The sequence below is a fragment of the Boleophthalmus pectinirostris genome, unplaced genomic scaffold (genome assembly GCF_026225935.1).
Source record: "Boleophthalmus pectinirostris isolate CB_2022bp ecotype Guang Dong unplaced genomic scaffold, ASM2622593v1 HiC_scaffold_12, whole genome shotgun sequence".
NCBI classification, from domain to species: Eukaryota; Metazoa; Chordata; class Actinopteri; order Gobiiformes; family Gobiidae; genus Boleophthalmus; species Boleophthalmus pectinirostris.
Genome location: NW_026571018.1, coordinates 16,566,866 through 16,580,025, shown reverse-complemented (window position 1 = coordinate 16,580,025; position 13,160 = coordinate 16,566,866). Strand labels below are relative to the sequence as shown.

The window sequence follows — 13,160 nt, the reverse complement described above, 5'->3', positions numbered from 1 at the left end:
GTATTTGGATTTTCGCCCAATCAAGCACAATGTTACTAAGAATCATGGGAAACTGGTTCTGCTTGACACTATCCCAGATATTTGATTCCATGGTACATTATCAGCAGTGACAAAAAAGCTTGCAGTAGGTGGAGATTAGAAGATTAACTATATGCGAACAAACACAATTGTGGTATGTGTCATGGTGCAATATTCAAATCAAAGTGGACGGGCCTAAAACTTAAATCTAGCGTTGTCAAAAGTAACCAAAATAAGGCCAGGTGGTAACATAAAAAAGTAAATAAAAAAGTAAAAGAAAATCAAATCTTGAAACACTAGCTCAAACTAAAATCCTGACTCATGGTTCAAAATCAGGTATACGCCTTTAACAATGATAAATAGCAGGATAAACATGACAAAGAGGACAGCAGGTACTCACTTTTTGACATTTTTGACCTTCATGCTTGCCGTACTGCTGCTGCAAGATCTCATGAGAGGCTCGGACCGCAGCTCGGGAATCTCTGCACTCCGCGCCTGAAACCAACAAAACAAAACAATGGTGCTCTCAATTACAGTGTACATCTTCCACAGTGACACTTCCTTAATTGAAGTCGGTGAAAACAACACTGCAAAACTATTAAGACTTACGTCTATTTTACACCGGGTCATGTTTGTTAATTCTGCAGCTGTTTGTGTAGTGATTCCTATTAAAAGACCTTGTAAATGGTGCATAAGGAGATGGGAGCATCTGCGGATGTAAAGTGCAAATGAGGAGGCCGCCCTGAATGGCATTTCATTATTTTCAAGGTGCAGTGAGGCACAAGTGTATGTTTAACTTGTTGACTGTTTTATGAGCCCAGTACAAACAGTGGGAGTGCTGACTTCTAGTATAATGAGTGGCCCCCTAAGCAGACAGCTCAAAGCAAAGCAATGTTTACACCTGAGAAAAAAACTGGATCCGACCATTTTCTGTTCCTATAAAACATGTTGTGGTTTACAAGCTGGATCAGAGGAAGGACCTGTGGAAGATCGAGCAGGATTTGTGTACTCATTCAAAATAACAGCGTCTTCTTTTTTATCTGTTCCTTTCATTGGTGTTTTGTCTGTTTTGAACTGTGTGAAGTGTATTTGATAGTCATGATAAGAGCTATACAAATGTTATGTATTATTATTATTATTATCATTTGATTGTAGGGATGGGACGCAATAAAAAGGTAAATGTTTGTTATAGATTTTGTTTGACTGTGATAAACACTAATAAAATTAACTGCCATTATACCACCAGATTGTTTTAATTTAGGCCTGTCACAATAACACATTTTAAAGCATGACATACTGCATTAAAATATTATATTGAAACTACATTATGCCACTGATAAAACTATATGATGATGACTATGATTAAAACTATGACTACCTTGTAAAAGTGGTAAACTTTGATGCTGCTTGTGGCTAGTGAGGTCAAATACACATAGCTCACATTTACAGGAGGGAAAACGACAAAGAACTGAGAAGGACCAAAGATTTCCGGGCATTAACTTTTAAATACAGATAGACAACTAAATTCCCTGTTTGATTAGATTTGTTTTACAGCATCTTAAATATTGTATTCCACTGGGCAAAGAAGCAGGAAGAACCACTTGGGTTTCAAACAGTCCATATTATCTTAACCATCATCCCGCTGGGAATGCAGCTTGCTACTTTAATAATGAGTGGTTGTGAATTGCTCCTGGAAGTGACTCACCTGCTTTATTTAGGTTAAATTGTGTTGAAAATTGAAAGCAGAAGTGGCCCATAAACATTAAAGGAATCAAAAAGAGGATGCAATATAGTGGTAATATGGTGATGCTGTAAAAATACGTACTTAAAAGCCCTGTACCGATTTTTTACAGGTACTTGAGCAAAACATGTCCGCTGTCTGCATCCAATTAGAGAATACTTTATTGTCCGATAATCAGGAAGGAGGTTAGCATTACTGTCAAAGGCTAGACTACACACTGGTCTCAGAGAGTTGTGAAGAGTGATTGTACTCTCTTCATGGTGATTAATTTGGATGCTCGAAAAGCATAAGGTAAGTGAAGTGAATACATTTGGCTCACTGCAAATTGTTTAAAATGAACTGCTTCAGTTTTTCAGTCAATAAAAATCAGATACAGCACCTTGAAATGTGAGCATCATGGAAAGAGCTGAAAAGATCAGCAAACTAAGCTGTGAGGAATGAGGTGTAAATATAAAAAAGTGTGGAGAGAGTTTGCTGTGTACAGGCTCTCGCTGACAGGAAAGGAGCTATGCAGATGAGGTCAGACTTTATGGGGCCTCTCACAAGATTCACAGCTTGCTTTAAAACTGGTGAATCAGAATGACGAGGTGGACCCTGAACACACCAGGCTCCTCAAAGGTTATTCTAAAGTTTATCATCCTTCTTCTTAAGTTGAATTTGCATTATGCAAAGTGAGTAAAGAGACATGCAGGCCAGATAGAGGTGATGTCATTTCTTGTATCTTGAATGTCAAAAGGTAAATACATTTTAATTAACCAGTGTGAATGAAGCTCATACAATTCTTAAGCACATGATCTACAGTGATGTATTGATTTTGTTAAAGCAGACCTATTAAGCAAAATGTACTTTTCAGAGCTTATAGCCATGTCATAGTTGTTTCCCCTGTCCTGGAGTTGTATTTGGAGTGATTTGTGCATGTTTAAGTAATCTTTTATCAGCTCTCTTTGGACACAGCAGGAAGTCAGCGGACTTGTTTCTTTTATTAAGTCATTTTAGATGAATACATGTTCAAATGATAAAATAATGATCCATGGGTATCATAGATTATAACTACACAGAGACACAAGTACAATGTCTTCTTTAAATTACTTGTCACTGTTTTATTGGTTTTTAGTTGAGGTACATTTTATTAACCCCATAGAGAAACATGTCCTCTGCATATAACCATCCTTCAAAGCCACTGGGGCACCTCATAAAGACATGAATTATGAAAAGATCATCTAAACTTAAGGCGATGTTTGGTCAAATTTGAGTCCAAAGCCAAGTTCCGTTTAGGTTCAGGTGACTTTATTTGTACCTGTACAGGAAGATTTGTTTGCAGCAATGTTCAGGTTTGGCATCAATGAGATTATGCTCTCCATCTTCCACAGAGCAACAGGGCGTTGGTGTGAGGACTAGCACAAGTTGCTCAGAGGCATCGGAGTCATCGCAGATATCTATAATGCATATGCTGCTCCAGTGCAGCTCCTATCAAATATTGAACAAAGAAGAGCAGACACGCAGCGTTTAGACCCCGCCTCTGATCAATATTCATCATCCCGGTGAGATTGTACTTCCTCTTCCTCTCTGACTGTTGCCTGATCGAAGTGAGCACTGGGCTCCAACCACGCACCGTCCATGGGTGGCTCGGCATGTTACCATGGAGACGGCCTCATTTTTACCGTACTGTTGATGCTAGTTGCCAGACTGCAACCAAAGAAGGAAGGAAGGGGGCAGTACTGAATGATGCATGGTAAAAGGCCTGTCACGATAGATGTTTTTAAGTGCGATATATTGCTGAAGAAAATGTAGATACAAATGTTACTACTGAAACCAACATAATAACCAAAAAGCAGGATTTGCCCAAAAGATTATTCTAAATGTACAGTTTCGCTAAAAACACTGTCTCTTATAGAATGATAAGTCGATAGGTACTGTCAATCATTTACTCATCTTTCCACTGTTTCTCTTAAGTCTAATTTAGTGATTTTCATGGCAGAGCAATATGGTAGTGAATGAAACAGGTGTGGACAATAAAGAGTTGAGATGACAGTAGAGATGGAGCTGGCGATGGATGGATATCTATGCAGTGAGTGAGGAATAGGGCAGCCTCAGGGCAACAGCAAGTGTCTGCATTAGTGATGACTGTGTGATTGTGTTCCAGTGAAAGACAGACACAGTTTCAGTAGAGCAAAACACAAATCAACAGAGAGGACAGAGACATCAGCTGATCTCTGCACACCTGCTATACTTAAATGTGATAAAAGGAGTATCACAGTTAGATCCTTAAAGGTGAGCCAACAAATCCATATTGTCCTTAAAGGGACTATATTATGCAAAATGAATTCTTGTATATTCTTATATCATATAATGGCCTTTTCCTCATCAAAAACATACCTGGAGTTGTGTTTTGTTTCATTCACACATGTTTCAGTAATCCTGCTAGTCTGTCTGTAGACAGACTCCAAAGCTAAAATGCTCTGTTCCACCTTGTGATGTTGTGTTTTTATTGTCTGAGAATCAAAAGTGTAATTAGCATGGTTGTTATTGTTAGCTTTACTGTGACAGCAAAATTCTGAAAGTAAAACTCTGAAAGTCTCTTAAAGTTGCGAAAGGCGTTTACATGTCATTGTTGTGAATAATTAGGATGCTACGAATTAATGCGTTGGGAAAGAACTTTGGACCACTTCAAAACATTTAATATGAATGTGTTAAGCTTTTGATGTTTTAAGATGTCAAAAATCAGCCTCTTTAATAACCTGGCAACAAAGACATACTTAACATGAACCGTACTTAGTATGCGTAGTCATAATAATAGTACGCCTGAAATTAAAATGGAGTCATTCCTGCAGCATGACAGTGTATTTAGAGCTGTGCACTTCTCACCATGGCACTGATGGTCTCCTCCCAGTCGGGGCGTTCTCGGGGATGGATGTGAGCCAACTCCGGCACAAAATCCTCGTCGTCCAGGTGACGGCCAGACCTCAGGCCCCTATAGACACAAAACAAAGGCTAAACAGAGCTGAACTAGAGAAACACAAAGAAATTACTTTTTAAACGGTGTTATAATGATTTGACCTGTGATATTTGAATGCTGTTGGAGAGAAAGCTATTGATTTACAAGGGCTCGGAAATAACTTGCACTGTTGAAAAGCTGGGGCTAAAATCAATAAAAGAATCAAAGACTGTACAAGAAATGGACAGGTTTAAACTAGAACTACATTTGGGACTCTATGAACAAAGCAATGGGAAATGTAGAACTAACCCAGGACAAAGCCAGTGTTCCAGCATACACCACATAATTAAAATATTGACAATATTGATTTTAGGCTTTGGTGAGGCAATTATTTCTAACATGTCAATCTCTATGACACACACACAAAAAGAAAGACCACAGAAATGTATTCACCTAATTACAGAGGAATACCAACTCTACAGTGGCAATATTAGTTCAGTTAAGTACACTATGTCTCACAGAAAAAAATCCAACTCAAAAACTTAATTTAGAGATAGCAACCAGGCTAAAGAACAATGTCCACCCATAAAAACACTCACTCTAGACTTTTTTCAAAAGCTGCACTGTGTAACTTTTCTGGTTAGGCATATTGTCTATTCTTCTCCATGAAGATTATTGCTTGAGCATTCAACTTGTCTTTCTTGCATTCAATTACAGCCTGTTTATATCTAAAGAAATACCCTGCTCAACATGCAATCTTACTGTGAGTGGGCTTGCCTCTCCACAGATCAGACCTGTAACTTGGCCTAGTGGCATCATACTACATTACATTTAAGTTATTTACTGTTTGATAATTAGGAAGGGCCCATATTATTTATGACTATTTTTTGATCCGTGTTATGATGCTGTTTCCTCATCAAAAACATCGCTGGAGTTCTTTGTTCAAAAGGAAAACACTCTGTTCCAACTTGTGATGTCATAATACAGTAATAATACATATGTGATAATACAGGAAGTGCTCCACTGTGTTTTTAAACTCCACACACCTTCTCTAGAATCATATGGAGAATTTCAGCCATGGAATTAACTTGAAAACTACCACTACATGACATCACAATGTGGAAAAGAGCATTTTGAGCTTTGGAGATGTGGACAGATTAATAAAAAACTTTATTACTCTTTATTACTTACATTACTTAAACATGTGAATGAAACAAAACTCCAGATATGTTTTTAAGAAGGTAACAACATTATAACATGGCTTAAATCTGAGTCAAGTTCAATCAAAGACTAAATTTTGCTTAATATAAGAAGTTTAATAAAAAAATAGGATAACTACAGAAAGAGTTTGGTGCAATTAAGTTTTACTAGTTCCATAGTGAGACACATGGGGGGTGGATGAAACCTGAAGTAAATAGGACATTTTGTGAAAGGCAGAGAGGCTGCTGTAGTCTCTGTACTTCAAAGTCCTGGCCTTGTTTCCTCACAGTCTGAGAGAGGCAGTGAACTGGGGCTGCTCTCAAACACACATTTTGCACAAAAACATCTCAGCAGCCACAAGTGATACGCATTCATAAAACATGCACCAGACAACACAGCACTCGCCCAAGACTTCAGAGCTACAGTTTTACAGTCAAACTTAAAGGGACCATATTACACTGTTTTCTGCTCTATGTTACAAAGTTGTTTCCTCCTTAAAAACGTACCTGGCCTTGTGTTTTGTTTCATACACACGTTTAACACAGAACAACCCCAATATAGGACCTTAAATAAAAGAATGTGAAGACAATAGCAGGAAAAAAATGACCCGTTTTAGTTGAAGAGTATAGCTACAACATCTTCCAAACAAACCATGCCAGTGATTTGAAATAATTGGTCATTGGGGTCTTGGAAAGAGCTGTTTTTTAGCTCAAACCTTTTAAAATGATGCTCGGTGAACTCAGCTCACCCTATTAAGCCAGACACGAACACTGAATCACACCAAGAATGGTATTAAAGAAAATGTAAAATCACCGAACCCAAAATACCTGATTCTCTACGGGTCGAAACTTATAGTTATGTAGCGTCCCAGTGGGTCTCATTAAATCCGCCGGAGACCTAAAAAAGATTGTGTACGTACTCGCCAAACCCACTTCAAAGCTTTGTTACTAAAAAGGTCAGAAGATGTCACCTGTATCTGAAAAGAGTCATCCAGTGGTCAAAAAATAGATAAGGTTAGACTAGGTTAGAGACATCAATGCTTAAAGCAAGGGTCGTGACAGGAACACCTAACAGTAAGAGCAGCTCTATTTTTGGGAACTGCAGACTGAAAATACAACTGCGTACATGCGGCGCTGGATTCAAAAATACTCCTGCAACTCAACTAGAATGGCTTGGGTTGAAAAAAAAAAAGATAGATACATGGAAAACCTTTTAAGGTTGTTTATATGTAATAGTTCAAATGACATTCTTATAAAAGACCAGGTGAAAACAAGTGTTCTGTGGTTATATTTTAAGATGGACCTCACAAGAGTTGAGTTGACCCACAGGTCAACAAAGTCTATAAAAAAAATAAAATAAAAAAAAAAAAGTATTATATATATATATATATATATATATATATATATATATTATATATCATATATATATATAAATTTTTAAGATGTTAACTACTAGGGGTGTGCAAGAATATGGAAATATCAATATATCGTATGGTTTAATTTGATGATACAGTATTAATATTGTGAGCTGTTGTATTGATATATCGCCAAGAGTAATTTTTAGGTATATTTTACTAAACTATTTTGTGTAAGAGCTACAAGTGTGTTGACATTTTCATAGTTTTGAGTAAATGGGTGTTTTTCATATTCACTTTGCACAAACTTAGCGGACTTTTAGTATCACAGGCATGATTTAGCCTTTTTTTACACTGAATGATTAGCCTGATTCATCAGCCGGTTTCACTTTGTTTCACTTCGTAGAAACAGTCTGACCTTGCAGTGTTAGAATTCGTTTGCTCGACGGTAGGCAAGTACTTTTGATCATTTAACCAATCACTGCTATTTGGTCATAATGTATGTAATGCACCGCTAACAGGCTTAACTGGTAGATTAAGCTTTTCCTAAATCCTGTAGTAAGAAGGGTAATAACGTCTTTCCCCTTGATGAAATTCACCAATCATTCTCTTTTTTCTGGCTTTAAATCCTCAATCTTGGGAATTGTTGAAAACACTGAATATATGACTCTTCGCTGATTGGCTGGTGCCCGAACTTGCACTTCCAGGGTTTTTGCAAACCGTCTATTGTATTTTGATTCCTGACCTAGTTGCTGGAGAGAAATGAAATTGAGCGGAGGAACTAGGTGGCACCAGCCTGGCTACTGAACTATACTGAATAGATTTGAAATGTATCGTATTGAATCGAAAGCTCACTTTATCGAAAAGTCTACTGTATCATGGCCTATGTATCGAGGTATGTATCGTATTGGCAACTTCTTAATGATATCCAGCCCTATTAACTACTCAAGCTACATTCACTCACTTTCTAAGTGTCTGAGTGAATGCAGAATGTCTTTCAATTTGTATAGTTTTGGTTTGATCGTATCTGCTAGATGATGCTCAATGCTCATGTCACTCACTACTATAGACTACTCTTGCATGATCACATAGAAATTTACCTAATAATCCGTAGAGTTTTGGGGAAAATTGTTTAATTCTGGAGTCAAATGGTTACTCACAATTAATGTCAATGTCATGAAATAAAAATGACATGTTAGTCATTATACTTATATATGAGGGTTGGCTTCACCATGCATTTGTATCTGATGGAGCGTTTGAACTGATATAACTATGTAGCATCATCTAGCCAAATGATCGCGCTATTCATTTGATTAATAACGCTGTGATCTTAAACTCAATAGAATGTCTGAAAACTGGCACAGCCTGTACCGATGGTGAATGCGTGTCCATACAAGAGTTTTCTCAGTTCCCATCCGCTCTCCTCACAGAAAACATCCATCATCTTTAGCAGGATACAAAGGACATTTTCCATATGACAGGGACAGGGAGAGGCTTCGAGGACTTGCTGACTTTTCTCTGTCTGGTCATGAGCTGACATCTTTGACCCACAGTGACTTAATGACTATGCTCATGCCTAAAGCACCACTCACCGCTGCAGCCTGAGTCCGGTATGACGCAGTGTGAAGCCTCAAGACATGACAACACCACTGACTTCCACTCACCAAGCACGTATCACCTCTAGCCCTGTATATCGACTTGTCATTCAATACATGATAGATGGGGCAATTACTTTCACGGTCAATATTTCTTGTGGGTACTGTTTCTTTGTACTTGTGGAGAACTTTTTGCAATTTTTTGTAAACTGATCAAATTTGAGCTGCAGAAGGATGAATAAAGAGCTTATTTCTTTATTGCAACTCATGCTCCTTAACAATACTGTACATATAATAGTTTAATAATCATGAAATAAGGTTATTGTGTCAGTGGCAAAATTTCATTTAATATTATTGTTTATCGTCTATATTTTCTTCAGCATTTTTCATCAGCAATCACACTTCAAAATTTGATGTGCAATATGCTGTTCAAGTTGTTCAAATTGAAACTACTTTATGTCACTGACACAATAACCATAAAGCAGGTTTATCTCTCAAAACTATTCTATATGTACAATGTTGTTTAAAAAAACATGAACTGTAGTAAATAAAAAGCAGAATGAAACTTCAGTAGTTAGTTTGTATCTACAATGAGTCATGGAAGTTATTTATACAAACGTTTATACAAATGCTATCGTAGCGCAGAAAAATAACTAAAAAAGCTCCCCACTGGTACAAAGAGAAAGTACCCACAATAAATACTAACCACCAAAAAATGAATCTTCCATTTACAATTTTTTTAACGATAAATCAATATCGTAATAAACTGTAGCAAGCCAAGTATCACCTTCCCATTTTTGAAGAGCAGTGCACTGCCGGCATTCCCAGCATTCCGACATAAAAATGTGCGTAAGGAGAAAGGGTCAGCTCCTTCTGCTTTTACTGCTCTACCATGAACTCAGAAACCAGAAAACTTCACAATGGTGTTAAGCAGCACTTTCTTGAAACTCTGCTATTCTCCTCTTTTAAAAACCAGACAGAACAAGACTGAATAAAAAGGACAGTTTTTCTATGTCAGGGTGAGTCATGGGGTTTTGTAAGGTTCATAGAATTGTTAAAAAACACAAGGTTAATCCAGTTGCTAATAGAAGGAAAAAAGTGAAATATCTTATTTTCATATCCAAAATATGGTATAAGATGAACAAAGAAGCACATTCAAGGTCTCTGAAAATAGTGTATGAATAACTTCAACTGTCAAAAAGCACCACAGGTTACAACCCCAACCTAAGCATTTCATAGACAAAGTTCATAAAGCTGATTTAAAAAAGGAAATCTTCACTACAAACAAGATTAACACAAACATATTAAAAATATTGCTCCCAGTTTTTAAGGTAACACCATGGAACTTTCTGGAAGTCTCACATCATCTGCATGATTATATAGATATAAAAAGTTAAAAGATTTTCCATAGAGATAGGAGAAAAGCAGGGGGAAATCCTCCAGGCTGAATACAAGCCAGGAGCAAGCCCACTCACAGTAGGATGCAGGTTTTTTTTTGTCTTTTTATAAACATTTTGCACTCTGACAAACTGTCTGGCCATCGAAAAATAAATATTTTATGTTCTTAAGCCTGATTACTATCATAGCGTAATTATTTGGGTGAATTTTAACTGGGTCTTCGAGTTTGGACGGCAGTGAAGAGTTTGTATAAGAGCAACTCTTAAGTGTGTCGCGTGGTTCCCGTCCTGGACACACACATGGACACATGCCACTTTTAGACCTGCCAATGATACTCTCTGGAGAATATTATGGCTCTGGTCGCTTGAATGAGTGGTGGCCCCAGGCTCCTGCTCAACAAGGCTGTTCCTGTGTTTGGGTTTAGAAAGTATTAGGCCGTGAATCATTTATTCCCACATGGACTGTGAGCAGTCTGCTGCTTTGAAATACACTGTGATAAAAGGGATCTCAAATCAATCTGGTTGGAAGGGAAGCCACTATTTTGTCCCAATCCCAGATGGGAAAGCAATCTCCCATCTATGATTGTGAATAACATGTGTCTTGAAGTCTGGATACAGCAGCCTAAGCCTTATAGAAAATATAGAATACAATATTGTTTTATGGAAGTAGGTTATAGTGTGTTCACTGTGTAACTTTTCCAGTGAAGTCTTCATCAAAAGCTTATCTCAGTGGAGATGTTATTGCTTTGACTGGAATGTTTCACAGAACGGTATTAAACCTTTCTGTCTTCATGGAGACCAAACCAGACCAAATTACAGGTCAGATCAGTGAAGAGTCAACCCCGCTCACAGTCAGAATGCCTGTTTTTCTAGGTTTGTGTGAGCAGTAAAACTACCTGTAATTGAATAAATGTAAGGTGTTTAATGTCATACTGTGGAACATCCCGGGCAAAGCAATGACATATCCATAGAAAGAAGCATATTAAAGACAAGACCCTCAACCAAAAAGTTACATAGTGCAGCCTTAAGAAGTAAGACAGTTTGTTTCTTTTTAATAAGACAGTATGGAATCTAATTAAATATCAGGACCGATCAGCATGAAGAAAAAGACTGTAATTCATTATGTCATACTGCGTAGCCTTAAAGTGAAACTAGGCCAAGCTATCCAATATCACTTGAATTACCACTAAAACTCATTAGGCAAGCGATTGTCATAGAAGTGGGTTTGTCCTGAGTGAAGCCATGACAGCAGCATTTTTGAGTGTGTAATTTAAAACTGGTTTCAGGTCCACAGGAGACTAGAGCTGGTTTCACACTGCAGAAACCAAGCAGCAGAAAGAGGTCATGAGGGGAACAGTTGACTCAGGGTTAGTATCGTCTAGCATCTTCTCACTGTTTATGACTAATGAGGGAAATAATGATAAAGGGTTATTCGAGGCCCATTCATTAAAACACACACACACACACATGCTGTCTACACTTCAGAGGCAACAGATGCACTCTATGGAAAAATAAGAATCTAAAAACACACATGGTACAGTCAATCAATTACTGTCCATCAATTTAAGTTCCTGGTGTTCAGTGGTCTTCAGTGGTCAGTGGAGGTGTATTGGGGGCTGTACATGTATGTCTATCGGTAGAATGTTCACCAGTTATTATTTGGCAGTGTTTGCTGATGTGTGCATTGTATAATTTTTAAATATACTTCTATTACTACTTGTTTACTTTTATTACTTTTTTATTTCTGCCCATTGCAGTGGCAGCTAGAGTTGTCAAAACGTCCAGATACTAGGGATATAACGATTTCCAAATCTCTTGGTACGTTATTATCATGATATGCATCTCACGGTGTGATATTGAATGCGATATTTTGAAGAGGCTGATATAATTGTAGATAGGAAGCTTTTTTGCTTTTAAAATACCCTGACAAGATTTTGGTGTGAATTATTACGGTCATAATTCAAAAAATTAAAGTAAAAACATTTCATTGCAAAACTGCTGTAAGGTACATATTTGTAGCCTATATTTATTTTCAGTATTGATCAAAATAATCATGATAATGATTTTTTCCATAATCGAGCAGCCCTAGGTCAGAATGTGTTCAAATAAAGCTCTGATTAAAATCTGAGAGGCATCAGACAGAGAAGTGTTTACTGTTAGCATTACACCTCCAGGGAATGTTGATAACATCAGCAGTATCAAAATTGCTGAAGAAAATAGACAATAAACAACAATACTGAAACTCATTTAGAAACAAAATCAAACTTCTCTCACCTCTGATTAACATTGTGTGAATTCTGTGGGCTTACAACTACACAGAAATATACTCAGTTAAACAATATAACAAGGTGTTAAATTATAATGTATGTACCAATGAAATACTTCCTACTTCCAAAGAAGTTACAGCTATATTTAACTCAATAAAAAATTCAACATACAGTGGACTTTCTATCCTTTTTCAGACTACTGTACTGGCAAAAGCAGCTTAGCAATGGTCATGAAAAATAATATTCTGAGAGCCCTACAAAGAGGATTAACACCTAAAGCATCAGATGAGACACCAACAAATGCCATCATGGACATTAGAGTCACTATTATGTCTGTGGGAGATTTGGCTTAATACACATTTGTGACCCATTTGTGTCACTTCACCTATATTCCAGTTGAACTGTTATCTTTTGACAAGCTTTCCAATTGTTAGATTTGAAATTTATGTTTTAATAAAATTATTCTGTCCACTCTAAGGGGAAAACAACTGGACTTCGAAGAGACATGGACACTGTTTTCGAACATTGGGGTTGACAGGACTAGACTGGACTTGATTTGACTGACAATTAATGTTTATTTGCTCAATGTTTTTGTGCAGTTTTGTGTGTGTGACGAGTATGGACAGAGGGGTGTGTCGTGGGAGGGTTTTGTT

The 13,160-nt window shown here is 37.3% G+C and overlaps 1 protein-coding gene across 1 annotated transcript in view; it reads right to left on the bottom strand.

Moving 5' to 3' along the window:
* Positions 1-13,160, bottom strand: part of arhgap32b (Rho GTPase activating protein 32b) — a 79,395-nt gene that overhangs the window by 62,101 nt on the left and 4,134 nt on the right. The window contains exons 2-3 of the mRNA XM_055148583.1: positions 4,625-4,730; positions 419-513 (exon numbers count right to left, since the gene is read on the bottom strand). Coding sequence (XP_055004558.1) covers positions 419-513; positions 4,625-4,730 — 201 coding nt within the window. The remainder of the gene's footprint in view (positions 1-418; positions 514-4,624; positions 4,731-13,160) is intronic.